Source organism: Pelodiscus sinensis, chromosome 2 (assembly GCF_049634645.1).
Source record: "Pelodiscus sinensis isolate JC-2024 chromosome 2, ASM4963464v1, whole genome shotgun sequence".
NCBI classification, from domain to species: domain Eukaryota; kingdom Metazoa; phylum Chordata; order Testudines; family Trionychidae; genus Pelodiscus; species Pelodiscus sinensis.
Window position 1 is genome coordinate 104,420,797 of NC_134712.1, and position 15,400 is coordinate 104,436,196.

Below are 15,400 nucleotides of genomic sequence, written 5' to 3' on the forward strand. Positions count from 1 at the left end.
TTTGCGCAAAAACCTGCAAAGCGTCCACACCTCAAATGAGCTCTTCCTTGCACAATTAAATGGGCAGTTAAACGGCAGAACAGAGGGCTTTTTCCACCGTAGGTAAACCTCCTTTTCTAAGGCATAACTGCTTTTAGCGCTACAGCTATTGCACAAGAAGGCAAGTGTGGACGCTCCAGAGGGGTTTCTTGCGCAAGAAACCCCTATGGGAAAAAGCACAGGTGCTCTGATGGCCATTCTGTGAATGGCCATCAGAACTTTCTTGCGCAAGAACTTCCATACAGTGTGGATGCTCTCTTGCACAAAAGCACATGTGCTTTGAGGTGTGAGCATGCTCTTGCTCAAGAAGTTTTTGTGCAAAAACTCTTGCGCAAAAGGCTTCTTGTGCAAGAAGCATGTAGTGTAGACATAGCCACAGGTTCAGAGATTCTCTTCTCAGATTTTACATAGATATAACTCAGTTGACTTCAGTAGATCAGCTCCTGATTTACGCAAGTGTGAGAGAAGAATCAGACCACCTGTTGTCTACTTCTCGTGTTCATTTCCCATTCAATCTGTTCTGACTTTCTCAGCAGGCAACAGGGAAGGCTAGTCCTGTGTGAACAGAAGGTGCTCCCCAGAACTTCCTGAGAACTTCTGCTGTAGAAAGCTCTCACTGAGATGTCCTTCATTACTTGGCCATCTTTGCATAAAGAAAATAGATGATGGGATTTTGGTTTTTTGGGTGCTGAAACTCCATAGCTTGTCAGTGATAGATATAAAAATATAAGGTCTGTGCATGTATGTATGACGTTTTCCCCAAATAATGTGTACAGGTGTTAGCCGGTGGCCGGAGTAATTAGTGGTCTGTGAGCCCTATCACACCCGGGTCTTTAACTGCTAGGACAGAGTCCCTTCACAGCAGTCGACCTTAACGGCCGACGGATGCCACAAGAGTCTGCTCTTACTGCATTTACCCCTGTCTGTGGAAAGATAGCCAAACCGGCTATAGTTCTTTTGTTTGTGTTCGGTTCTGTTACAGCAACAGGAGGAGTCAGGATAAAACTTAAACAGTTTCTACTTTATTGTTACAAGGCAAACTTAGCTGTTAAATGTTACTGGTGTGTTACAGATAATAAAGACAAGACAAGACAGAAATACAATAAAAGTCACTTAAAAGCTACCATAACACTATTTGATTCTCTGAGTTCTTATTGAATGTGCGCAAAACAAATACCTAGCAGGTATATTCTCACCTCTGTGATCCTTATTCCGGCGAAGCCAGTGTTTCTCTCAATCCCAATGGGAAGCAGTCGGTACAAGACGAAGGCATTCCTAAAGTCTCGGGGGTCCAGGACTGCCTGACCAGCAGGTATATGGTTGGATCTCCAATTAAAGTGGGGCATAGGACCCCACTTTATACCCCTGTGGTCACGTAGACGTTTCTCTTGTCATAAAATGCCAGTTAAGTTGGAACGTCTTTGTGACGCCCGTTCCCACAGGGAGTTGCCAAAGCTTAATTTGCACCTGTGAGGTGGAGGTAACTAAATCACTAGGGCCAGACATTCTTTTCCTGATGGGGCGACAGATTCCTCTTCTGGGACAGTGTGTTGGCATATCAATTACTGGTACCAGTCAAGGGCAGCCCGAAGCCCCGATCGTCTGCTGGCCCAACTGCCGCTGTTATCTGGTTTCTGTCTAGCATCCAGGGCCATAGTTATTCTAGCACCTCTGGAGGCCCTGGAGCCTTGAAGACAGAGTTTCGTTCCCACGGATTCTCCCTCCCAAGGATTTTGGAGGGAGGCGGGGAAGAGGGAAGGGGTTTCTGTCTGGCTACAACAAGAGACTGAAAAGTTTTGAAAAACTTTCCCTCTTCTGCAAGGGTAGTAACATCTAGCTCAGTTGAAACTCATGCCTTGAAAAGGAACACCCATTCTCAGAAGTTACCTTAATTCCCAAAGTGGTTTAATTAAAAAATGCTAACACAGGAAGGCAGAGTGGTGGAACGATTCCAGATCAAATCTTTTTTTGCTATACCTGTATTACAGCTTTCCCAATATTTTGACAGTTCCATCCCCTTTTCTCATGCACTGGATGTCTCCAATCCGCAAAGTGTGTGATAACATCATGTCTTTAATAAGGCAATCATTGCTGAAACTTGTTAAGTTGGAGTTAATAAGCAGGCTGTGTCACTACTCAGCAACCCTTTCTCTGGCCATCCTATAAAATAAACTGTGGAACAGGCTCACCACATTCCTACTGTCTTGGTTAGAGGGATGGTCCTTTTTGGGTAAGGTTGAGTGAACTAGTTTTTGATAAAATAAGCTGTTTCTGAATGGACAGATTGCTAGTCAGATGTCATTCCTATGTTAGAGTCATTTTAGTCAGGTGATAGTGAGCACAAATATAATGCAATTCCCACAACCTATCCCTGTTTCCAAGAGCACCTGGACCTCCTCTGTGATTTCTACTCTCTGGTGCTATTTGAGGGGGAAGAGTCTCTGTGACATCAATGCCCCCTTCCTTGTGTTTTCAAGGCATAGTCAGCTGGCCCCTTTCCTTCACCTAACAACTTAAAGGAGCAGATGACTAACCCACTTCGCCATGCTCAATCCTGTTTTTTTTTGTTTTGTTTTTATTTGTTTGTTTTTGGTGAGGACCAGCAGGATAGACTAGTCATCCCTCAATCTGATGGGGCCCAATCAGCAATTTCAGCCAAACTCTGATCTGGAGACAGGGAGATATTTTGGCTTTGAGTGATACTTGCACTTGCCTGTATTCTGCAACTGTGGGGCTTACTGGCACCACAACACAAGTTAGGGCAATGTGGTGTCTTCCCATGGCTCCAAGGGCCACTGCAGCAGCCAAAAATAACCAGGATGCAGTGTTATTCTGGCCACACACTTTCCCTTGGGCTGGGCTCCTTTGGAAATTATTGCAGGGTAGGACAAAGCTGTCCACACTGGTTTTACCCATCTAAGGAGAATTCCCTGGTGGGGAATGTAAACAGCTAACACTTGGCTGTTTTTATAGCTATCACATAAATACATGGCTTGCCTCTTCTTTTTCTAGCATCTTTGTTTTTAACGTGTGAAATGTCCTGGATGACATCTTAGATAATGAGAAGAGGAGATTATTCCTGCCTGTTGTACCACTTTTAAAAATGTGATGCTTTCCCCTTAGGTCAATGAATTACTTTGCAATGTGTCCAAGAGATAGATGTAAATGGTTACTAGGTAAGGTGCCAGTAGATGGCATGTGAGTATGCTTAGAGTAGTTCCTGGGTTTTTCAGGACCAATACAACTTGTTGTGCACTGTAAATGGTTTCCTTTGTGCAGCTCTTTGAATCAGCTCTGAACGCTTTGGTTTACAAGCATTCTCTGCTATACAAATAACAGTCTGGGATAATGCAGGTTTAATGAATGGTGTAGAAGCTTCAAGGCTTGGAACAGATAGATGAGTTTGCTGTCTGGTTATTGGTGGACTCTTACAAACAGGCTCAGTCTTCAGAAAAAGTAAACTGAAGAATGATGTGTCTTCTCTGCTCGAAGATAGGACTCCAGCAGCTCACTTATTGCTACAGGTAGTGCTGATACCTTTTGCACTTTCTCTACTATGGCTATACTATGGCTTTGTCTATACTGCCGGCATTTGCCGGCAGAGCATATGCAAATGAAGTGATGATTAGTATTTTGCCGTGCTTCATTTGCATAATCCATTTGAGGTGTTTTTGTGCAAGGGTTTTTTTCACAAAAACAAGCAGTGTGGATGTTTCCTTTTTGCGCAAAAACCCCTTGTGCACAAGATCCTTATGCCTCTCCTGGAGGGACATAAGGATCTTGTGCAAAAGGTTTTTTTTGCACAAAATGGAAGTGGCTACACGGCTTCTTTTTGGGCAAAAACCCCTTGTGCAGAAAGAATCGGCAGAAAATATGCTAATGACATCACAACTCATGCTAATTAGTCCCTCCTTAGCATACTCTCTGCCGCAAAAACTTTATAGTGTAGACATAACCTTAGTCTTAGCTCTGCCATGATTGCAGGAGACTGGACTAGATGACCTCTCAAGGTTCCTGCCAGTCCTATGGTATATAAGCTGGCAGGGCCCTCTCCAAGAAGGGCCACCTTCAAGGAATTGTAAAGCCGCTGCCTGACCCCTAAGCCAGCTAGCTATCGGACTGATTTCTTCTTCTTCTAAAACCTTTGTACTCCAAGTGGAGCATAGGTCATCTACAAGTCTCCTCCACTTCACTGTCTTGAGACAAAACTTCTAGCTGACTCCAGGAGTGCCCCAGTTGTTGTCCTTCAATCTCAGTAGATCTTCTCCATGTTGTCCGAGGTCTTCCTCTTTTGCGTTTTCCTTGCGGATTACATGTGAGAGCTTGACGGACTATGCTGGATGATGGTTTTCTGAGAGTGTGGCCTAGCCATCCCCACTTTCTTCTCTTGATTTGAACATCAAATGGTTCTTGTCCTTCTCTGTTCCAAAGCTCCTCAGTTGTGACAAAGTCTTGCCATTTGATGTGAAGGATGTACCTCAGGCATCTGTTTATGAATGTCTGTAGCTTGTGATTTGAAGACTTTTTAGTATGCCAGGTCTCGCATCCATACAGGAACACACTCTTCACATTTGTGTTGAAGATTAGCAGTTTCATCTTTGCAAATATTATTTGTGAACTCCATATGGGACAAAGAGTCTTGAATGCAGTTGTTGCTTTCCCTATCCTGGCATTGATATCCTTGTTTGTTCCTCCATCTCTGCCCATAATACTCCCCAAGTAGATGAACTGCTCCACATCTTCCAGGTCATCTCCTCCCACTGAGATGGTGTTATTGTTGGACTGGTTGATCCTCATTGTCTTGGTCTTTCCCTTGTTAATGTTCAGTGAGGCAGTTTTTTCTAGTGTTGCAACCTTTTCTTCCATGCTTTCATGTCTGTGTGAAAGGAGGGCAACATCGTCAGCAAAATCAGTGTCCTCTAGCTGTTTGAAAAGTGTCCACTGAACGCCCCATTGATGGCCATCTGTTGTCCTGCTCATAATCCAGTCCATTGTGATCAAGAACAGAAAAGGTGACAATTGGATCCACTGGGGACAGTCTGTAGTAGTTTTCTATAAAATCAACATTATCATTTTGCAGGTACTATTTTAAAGCTGAGGTACTACCTTAAATTCATTTAAAGTGCTTGCTATTAATTGGTTTGTGTTTTTTTTGTTTTTAGTAAAGCAATGGTATTTATTGAGCACATACACACACACAAAACCAGACATCCCCACACTCATGTATACTTTAGAAGCTTTCAATTATTTATTTATTTTTTTATTTATGTGTGTACTTACTTATTTATATTGCCATAGACCTTAGGAGCCCCAGTCATAGACCAGGACTGCACAAATACAGAATAAAAAGACCTCAAAGAGCTTACAATCTATGTATAAGACAAAATGCAAAGGATTACAGATAGATGGGGGAGTACAAATTAAAATGAGATGGTATTGGTCAATCCGGCACTCATGGGTCTCAGTATGCCAGCAGCCTACACTTTGTCAAGTGTTTTTAAAGGCATCGGCTGTGTCTAGACTGGCCACTTTTCCGGAAAAACTTGCCAGCTGTCTACACTGGTCGCTTGAATTTCCGCAAAAGCACTGACGATCTCATGTAAGATTGCTGCTCCAGTTCGGGCAAAAGTCTTTTTCCAAAAAACTTTTACGCAAAGGGCCAGTGTAGACAGCAGAGATTTGTTTTCCGCAAAAAAGCCCCGATCATGAAAATGGTGATCGGAGCTTTTTTGCGGAAAAGCGCGTCTAGATTGGCCCCGGACGCTTTTCCACAAAAAGTGCTTTTGCGGAAAAGGGTCCTGCCAATCTAAACGCGCTTTTCCGAAAATGCTTTTAACGGAAAACTTTTCCGTTAAAAGCATTTCCGGAAAATCAAGCCAGTGTAGATGTAGCCATCATGTGAAAGAAAAGTTTTGGGGAAGGACATGAAGGAGGTTTTGTGAGTGTTTACTAGGAGCCCCTCCCAAGTTTTAAGGGCAGCCTGGGAGAAAGCATGAAGGTGCCCGCTTGTTTGAAAAGTTAGTAAGCAGGTGATGGAGGCTGGGAATCAAGCTCTTAACAGTGAATGAGAGATTGGGGTAGCCCTGAAAGACCTTCAAAGAGAAGAGAAGAACCTTGTGTGTGATGTGATTTTTAAAAAGAGGGAACCAGCAGTGGCATGCAAAGAGAGAGGTGGCACTGCTGGAAAAATGATCTTTGCATCCCCATTCTGAATGGATTATGGGTGGGGCAAGACTTCATTTATCAAGGGAAGAGAAAGAATGTTGCAGTAATCGAGACGTGATATGATGGGAGCCTGGATGAGAGTTTTAGCTCTGTGGATGGAGAGTAAAGACAATATTTTAGAGAGGATATGCAGGAAGTCTGCAAAATTTATCCATAGTTTCAATGTACATGCCTAGACAAGAGATTGAAGGTGCCAGGTAACAGGTCTCAGTGATAGACAGAATGGTGATATTGTCACAGTGATCAAGAAAGAAGATACCAGAGAGGGCTTGCGGGAGTGGGGAGGGAGGTGAGGAAATAAGACTCATAGACTGTTAAGGTCAGAAGGGATCATTATGATGATCTGTACTGGTCTCCTGCACATTGCAGGCCACACGCCAGCACCCATCCCTCCTGAAATAGATCCCTGTTTTCTGGCTGAGTTACTGAAATCCTCAGATTGTGGTTTAAAGACTTCAAGCTACAGAGAATCCATCATTTACACCAATTTAAACCTTCAAGTGACCATGTCCCATGTTTCAGAGAAAAGTGAATCTGCCAATTTGATCTGGGGGAAAATTCCTCTATGACCCTAACTATGGTGATCAGTTAGACCTGTTCTTACTATTTGGTTTTCCAAAGTTTCAGTTTTCCTTTCTAAAGGAAACCCACATGACCACATATATTAAAAAACCAACAGTATACATTTCTGCTAAATACAGCTTAGACTCATTCCACTGTTCTTTAGCTACTGCTATTGGTCTTGATGCAAAAGGAAGCAATAGAAAATAATATTGCAGAAAATAAAAAGACAACCCTAATTCTGGATAGTCACTAGAAATACACAAACACAGATACAAACTCTATGAATGCAGTTCTCTCTTTTTATTCATTTTGAGAAAAACTTTAATAAACAACATTACAAAGAACAAGAGTTATTTCTCTTTCTGACATTTCCTGCATGTTTTACAGTTCCACCTCTAGATGGTAGAAGAGATCAAAATCTAGTGTGCCTGTTTCCTGAAGGATGGCAGCGACTGGAGGAAGAATAACTTGAAAACACAACGTAGAAAGGTTGAAAGTTGTGATATGTCACTTGGGATGCAGTAAGAATACATTCCACCTTCCACAGGATTCAGTTTTCCAGGGTGAAGCTGCCACCATCAGTTCTGTACATGACAGTGCATTTGTTATTTTTTATTTCTATCTTAAAATTTCTCTGCATTTTGCTATCCCTCAAAGAATTTCCCTCATCAGTTATGAATTTCCAAGTGTGAGCAGTTTCCTAGTTCCTTGCCCTTTAGCTGCCCTGCCCTGAAGAGATAAGACAAGACAGACCAAAAAAGGAGAAAGGAAGTACTATTATCCTCATTTTGCAGATGGGAAACTGAGGCCCACAGCAATTCAGGGGCTTGCCAAGGTTGCACAGAAAATCTTTGGCAGAGCGGGGCATTGGACCCTAAGTCTCAGACCATCATTCCTCTCTTGTAAGTTTGGGAACAATTTGCATATGCAAATCATTAGGGTAGGATAATGATATCTAAGGGCATGGCCATGTAGGACAATGTGGGCAGCCTCAATGGTGCATATGCTGTAAAAATGATCATGTGCCCTGAGCAGGACATCTACAGATTACTGCCAAGTGATTCTGATTTGCAGGCGGCTAGTGAGGGTTTGGCTACTTAATTAACACTGTAGACAGCTAGCTTTAAAGGAAAACATTCAGCTTTGTTGATATAAATGCAAAATAGCCATATTAAATCAGAAGGTCTAATTTCCTGGAAGCCTCAAAATAGCATATGGTTTGGGAAACAGCTGCCCAGGGGATATATATATATATATATATTTATAGGGAAAAAGCGGGAGAGTATGATGATGAGGAGAAGTAATAACTGATGTGTTTGGCTTATAAGCTTGGCTTATACCCAACAGCAGATACTGCTACTAAGAACATCTGTTACTGTCACAAGAAGTATTTTCTCTGTAACTAGACAATGCAATACTGTATTGAAAGGGGGAACTTGCTGTTCCTTTTTATTCTACTGACACATTTTCAGAACCTGACATACCTTGACTGACTCAGTTTTAGGCTCAGTAATGGGCTATCCCTTTCCCCTCTAATTACTAATTGTGGTAGCTGAAACTGCACTAATGAGCTAAAAATGGTTATATGTAATGTTCAACATCTTGCATTATAACATATGAGTGCTTCCACAGACAAGTTCAGGCAAAGAATTGTGTCCTTTATTGCTTCTTTATTATGTATGAAGCAAGCTGTGTTTTTATTTAGTTTCTAAGTTTTGCTCTTTTTTTAATAATAGAAGTTCTGGCCCTGGAGCCTTATGGATGACCTCAGAACTTGTGGGGACATCATGACTTCACAGGAATCTAAAAGTTGAGCAACTGAGATGGGAAGTGATTCTTAGGTCTTATGTATTTTTTTTTGTACCAGACATTAGTAGCTGCACTGCTGTAAATCCCAAGTATACACATGCTGCACTAGTGTAAAAAGTTAATCACACCCTTCAGTTTATCCTGGTTAAAAAATAATCTATAATACTCTCAAATAAAACAGAATTGGAATCAGGATTTATTAATACCAAGTTAAAGAAATCCAAAATCAGTTAGCAGACCATAGATTTATAGCATATTACTCACTCTAAAAGCATTAGGCCTTCTATCTTCTTGAAGTCTGATTTAATTTTGCATACTCTTTTCTTTTCCTCTCACTGAGAAAGTGATCTCCTGATCTGTAATGAAATGATAGTCACATACAGCTATGGAAGGAGTTCTCCCACACTTACAATATTAATTGAAATTAAGATTGTGCATGTTGTGAACATCTACTTGTGAGCCTTACCCCGCTTGAAATGTATCATAGCCTGTATAACACACAATATGGAATTATATACTTTGATACATTAACAAAATACACAATAAAGCAAATTCAAAACAGAAAATGCAAAACTAAATGATCAGTAGGAATGATTAAAACTTGATTTAAAAAGTCCATGAAAATGGTTCTTATATTCCAAATACAAACTTCTTGAGTTTGTTATAACAATGCTCATGCCAGTTCAGTCATTGCAGAAGATATCAGAAAATTGCGGAAGATATTCCAAAGAGTAAAAATCAAGCTTGTCCCAGGATCTTTAAAAATCTTTTTAGAACAAATGACTAGTAAAACAGATACATCATTGCATTCTAAAGAGAGAATTTTTAGCATTTTCAGATAAAAGTGGATCCTTCAAAAGGATCTCACAAAACTAGGTAGCTGGGCAACAAAATGGCAAATGAATGTTAATGTTGCTAAATGCAAAGTAATGCATATTGGAAAACATAACCCCAACTATATGTACAAAATCATGGGGACCGACCCACAGAAAAATCAGTCAAGGGCCACACATAAAAAACCCTCACTGATGCAGCACCTGCTGAGAAGTAGAAAGACACTCCCCACATTCCTCTTGCACATCAGAGCCTAGGGGGGCCTAGCCCAATAGATTTTGTGTGCTCCAGCCCCGTGGGGCAGTGGAGGCGAAGGTGGAGACTAGAGCACCAATGCAGGCTCCTCAATGAGTGGGGAAGAGGGGCTGAGGTGTCCCACCCCAGGATAGAGAATAAGACAGAGAGTATTTTATTGTCTCTGTATAAATCCTTGGTATGCCCACATCTTGAATACTGCATACAGATGTGGTCTCCTCATCTCAAAAAAGATATCTTGGCATTGGAAAAAATTCAGATAAGAGCAGTAAAAATGATTCGGGGTTTTGAACAGCTGTCATAGGAAGAGAGTGGCAGCAGCGGACTTGGGGAAGCGGCGGGGCGGAGCAAATCCCGGGCTTCATTTGCAAGTTCAAATACCTACATTAGCCTCCCTAGTTCGAACTAGGGGGCTAGTGTAGACATACCCATGGTGAGTAAGCTGGTATGTGTGTGAACTAGATAACCTTTTGAGGGTCCTTCTAGTTCTGTATTGTATTGGTTAAATAAGCTGAAATTTTTATTTAAAATCTGAGTTGAATGTGTGGATCACATGGTGTTTATGAGTACAATCTTGGTATCATTAATAAGGTCATGGGTAACAATAAAATAGCAGAAGAAAAAACATAATTTGTCAGCTGTATCCCATAAAGCAGAAGTGTAATCTGAAAAAGACATATGGATGAATAAACACCCACAATGACTAACTTCTGCAGAATTGGGAGATACGTTTTTTGAGTTATTCTATCCATTCCATTTTTTAAAAATGGAATCCCATGGCATTTCTGTGCATGTTCCAGTGTTGAAAAATTACTCTTCAGCCATATCTCTAAATTGTAACAGTTTGAATGTGTCCTATTCTCTCGCAATTTTACATCAAGTATTCAATTAGTTGATAGGGCACCACTGCCTTTGAAGTGTAACAACAGCCCTAGGGCTGTTGCTACATGAAAGCACAGCATGGAGGCCAGGGTCAGCTGGGGACTTGCTGACCCTGGGCTCCCTGCAGTCCCCAGCTGATCCCGGGCTCTACAAAGCGCTGCCGCTGAAACGCCACCTGCAGCCTTGGGACACTCCAGCTGGCCCTGGCTGCTCGTGACTTTTCAAAGTGGCAGTGCCACATGGAGTGTGGGGTCTGGCCCCAGGCTTCAAGCAGCGCTGCCGCTTTGGAGTACTCCATTCCCCCTCCCCCTTGCTGCCTCTATCCTGTGGATTATCCAATAAGCATTTGCTTATCAGATAGTCTACTAGTTGTTCACATCCCTAGTGAGCACTTAGCCTTCAAGAATATCTCATATTAGTTCGTATCTGCAAAATACCAAGGAGTCCTGTGGCTCCTTTATAGACTAACAAATTTATTTTAAGCTTTTGTGGGTAAAAATCCACTCCATAGTTTTGAGGAAGTGATTTTTACCCACAAAAAGCTTATGCCCAAATAAATATATTAATCGCTAAAGTGCCCCAGGACGCCTCGTTTTTTCCATCAAGGGAACTGTATGACCATCATGGGACAATTGTAGACTAGAGAGACTCCCTCTCCTCTCCTCCCCCCAGTATGTTGACAAAGTTGTGTCACACCATATGATCTGAGGAAGTGGGTCTGGCCCACGAAAGCTCATCATCTAATAAACCATCTTGTTAGTCTTTAAAGTGCTACATTGTCCTGCATTTTGCTTCAGCTACCCCAGACTAACACGGCTACATCTCTACCACTATTCCATATGATCCTGTGCATGATTAGTCCTAGAAAAGGTTGAATCCGCTGTTGACTCAGTGTTTCACGCTGGACCCAGTGCAGGGGGCACTGCGGCCGCCGGGGGGCGGGTCACCCCTCAGGGGCTGCTCCAAGAAAAGGCTCCTTTTGCCGAGGGGCGGACGAGCTGCCTATAGGGGCGTGTGCTGGGCTGGGGCGGTTGTGGTTACGTGTCAGCAGCAGGAGGAGGAGGAGGAGATCGGGCGCTGCAGGGAAGCCAGGGCCCAGTGGCTCAGAGCTCGCGCCCGCTGCCGCCCTGCCCTGCCTCTTCCCAGCGCGGGGAGTGGCGGGCTGCTCCGCCTATGGGCACCTTCCGCTGGGGCAGGCGGCGGCGGCGGCCCCTGGACGGGAGCCAGCCCCCCCCGCCGCTGGCTGCCGCCCTGAGGCTCCGCCTGGAGGATGCTGCCGGCCGCGCCGCCGCCCTGCACATTCCCCCGCCGCGTAGGAAGCGGGGCGCGGGCATCGTGGCCGCCGGAGGGGCAGAGCCTAAGCGCCGCCGCTGCATGGGCCGGGCGCACGTGTGTGTGTGTGTGTGTGAGGCTCCCTGCTGGCCCCCGCGCCGCCGCGGCTAGGAGCGGAGGGAGGCCCAGGCGGGAGGGATGCAGGATGGCAGAGAGTCCCAGCCTCCCCTACAGAACCACGGGATCCACCTTGCTGCACCCGCTCAGTCAGCTCCTGGGCATCCCGCTGGACCAGGTAAAACCCACAGGTGGAGGGATCGGGGTCGAGAGACGTGAGGAGGGACTAATAACCTTCAGTAAGATGCTGTTGGAGATCTGGGCTCTACAAGGATTGGGCGGGGGAGGGCTCACTTAAGCGGGTTGCAAGGTTATGTGTATCAGCACACGGGGCTCAGAGCAAGGCGTGCAAGAGTAATTTGCAACCTATTAGATGCCGTACGTTGGGATGTTCTATACTGAATAAGAGACAAGCCAATTTACAACAGATCAGTTATTTCAAAGGTGGTGTGTATCAGTTCCTGAAGAAATACATACAGGGTCGAAGTGCACAGATCAGATATTTTGTAGTGGACCTATGTATCAAGAGACAGGATCAGAAAGTTAAGGACCTTTGTGTTTTTGGTTTTGCTTTTTAAGGAAAAAGGACAATGGGTACAATCTGTGCACAGAGCAAATACTACTCTTTTTCTCCACTTACGGCTTTAGATTCTCAAATTCTGCTTATATTTTAAAAGGTATTTCTCGTCCATGCATAAAAACCATACTTTCAAATCCCTGGCTAAACCTATATAGATTTTAATGTAAAGAACTCTGAGTGCTTTATTTGTTAGAAATAATTATATAACAGCGAATGTGTTAAAGGTATGTTACAGACCTTATGAAGACAAATTCCTTGCCCTGTTGATTTTACAGCATAAATAGATATGTACAGACGAAGGATGGGGAGGTTGTGTAATAGAAAGTAAAGTGATCAAGCATTGACGTTTAACAGGTGTCTTGTTAGTGCTGCAATTTTTGTTTATACTTAACATAAATTCTGTTATCTGTTTCCTTAATGTTTATTTGAGCTGTTATTTATGTAGGTAGTTGCACACGGTTCTTTCACTGTTCAGAGTTATAGAGTTTTTTAGGGCTAATGCTGCTGCAAGAAGTTATATTGAACTAAATAAGAGAAAGTTTAAAACTTTTTGGGGGGATAGCGATGTGGCAATTGTAGTCAGTCCCTTTGCATCTGACTGACCAAAGCAGCTATTTTTAATGTATTTGTGCTGCAGCTCATAAAATGCCAATTAATTCAACTGTTATTCCTTAATTACGTACTTGGAAGGGAGAGTAGGGAAAAAAGCTTCTGTAATAACAAGGGACTCTATCATCAAAATATCTGTGATGAGAAGTGTAGTAAATTGTCAAAATAAAAAATAGAATGGAATTTTACAGGAATGTAAAGGTATACAGAGCCATCATGCATGATATATGAGGTTGTGCTGTCACATGTTCATTTATAGGCTTATTGTGAAATTGCTCTCTAACAGGTAGAAAAAACATTGGTTGGCCTGTTCTCTTTGTCATTTTTCAGTGACACATACACCTACTGCCCTTTATGCATTCTTTCAGCAATGAGGAAGTCCAGCCTAGAACGTCACTATAGCGCCTTACTGATGGATTCTGTAGTTGAGATTGTTGTGTGAGATAAACCAAAGCAACAAAGACTGAAATCAACAAAAACCAGGATATTCTCGATTAAGATTTGTCTTGTTTTCTTTTTACTCATTTAGTAGCCATGCCATGTTTTGGCTGTTCTTTTTATAAATTAGTGATAAAAAAAGACATTGTCAGCTCCTGCTCCCTTCCCTTTCTGCATAAAGTCCTAAGGTGATACATGCAACTTTAAATTAGCGTATGCTTACAGAGAATGTACTTTTACTAAAAAATGTTTTTAAAAGATTGATATTTTTGATACTTAGTAACTACATGAAAAATAGAATTTATTGTAAATTCTTCCCGTAAACCTATCTATGAACATATCTAATAATTTTCTAGTACAATATGCTTGCTTTAGAGGCAGGAAAATGTTTCTTTTTCAATTTTAACTGTATTATGTGCAGGAAACATTTTAAAACTATGTTAAAGGAACCTTTTACAGAGACTATGCATTGGTCAGGATGACGTACATCAATCAACATCTACTATATATTTGAGAGAGTTTTGAGTGTCTGTCTGTCTGTCTGACCATCCATCTGTGAGTCTGTTTGTTCAAGAACTCCTAAACCAGGGGTGGGCAAAAGGGTCTCCGCGGGCCGGATCTGGCTCGCCAAGCAGGTTGATCCGGCCCACGGAAGCCCTGCTGCTCCCCTGCCCCCAGGCCAGTTAGGGCCTGGGGATGGGGGGAGAAGACGAAGTGCACAAAGTTTCCTCCACCCTGCCAGGAGTGCACGGTTCCTGGCAGGGCGGGAGGAAAGTTCATATGCTGCCCCTTCCCCAAGCCCTGACTGGCCCGCTAAGTTTCCTCTGCCTTGCCCCCACATTGCAAGGACTGCGGTGCCAATCAGGGTCTGGGGGCAATGGGAGCATGCAAAGTTTCTTCTGCCCTGTCCCCACCCTGCAAGGAGCACACAGCGCTTAGAAGTGCCACGCGCTTCTGGCAGAGTGAGAGGATTGGCGCACTTCCCGGCCCCCAAGCTCCGATTGGCCTGGGGGCAGAAGGGGGAGCACGCAAAGTCTCCTCCCACCGCCAGGTAGGGTTACCAGGTAAACTCCCCCTCCAAAAAAAAACTGGACACACTTGATCATGGGCGAGGAGGGGGGAGGGACCGGCTGGGAGGGGACAGGGCTGGCCAGGAGGAAGGGTGGGTGGGGGCCACAGGGCTGGCCGGGAGGAAGGGGGGGCGGGAAGCAGAGCGGGGGGGGGGCGGAGAGCAGAGCTGGCGGGCGGGGGGTGCAGTGGCGCTGGCCGGGGGAGATCAGGAAGAGGAACGGGCCGGTGGGAAGCAGAGCTGGGGAGAGATGCAGGGGGTCTGGCCAGGGAAGATCAGGAGGGGAAGTGGGGGAGAACTGGCCGGCTGGGAAGGGAGGGAGGGGTGATCAAATCAGCTGGCATGGAGTGGGACTGACCTGGGCACTTGCAGATCCCGGGGCACTGCCTGTCCCGTGCAGGCTCCCGGCGACGCACAAGCGAGGAGGAGGCTTCCCCTCCTCCTCACACTCAACCAAGTGAGGGCTCCCAGCGGCGATCGCGGCCCCGCCTCCTAGCTGGGACTCCCAGCTGCTCCTCCCACCCACGCCAGGCTTCCGTCCGGTGCGCAGCTGGAAAAATCAGAAAATACCGGACACTACACGTGTTCGGTATTTTCTGATATTTTTTACCGGACAGAGCGCAAATACCGGACTGTCCGGTACAATACCGGACACCTGGCAATCCTACCGCCAGGGGCATGGGTGCCTAGGTGGAACCAATCATGGT

At 44.2% G+C, this 15,400-nt stretch overlaps 1 protein-coding gene across 1 annotated transcript in view; it reads left to right on the forward strand.

Moving 5' to 3' along the window:
- The first annotated feature begins 11,644 nt into the window (after positions 1 to 11,644).
- Positions 11,645 to 15,400, forward strand: part of MBOAT1 (membrane bound glycerophospholipid O-acyltransferase 1) — an 85,556-nt gene continuing 81,800 nt past the window's right edge. Inside the window, exon 1 of the mRNA XM_006121826.3 lies at positions 11,645 to 12,175. Coding sequence (XP_006121888.2) covers positions 11,879 to 12,175 — 297 coding nt within the window. The 5' untranslated portion in view covers positions 11,645 to 11,878. The remainder of the gene's footprint in view (positions 12,176 to 15,400) is intronic.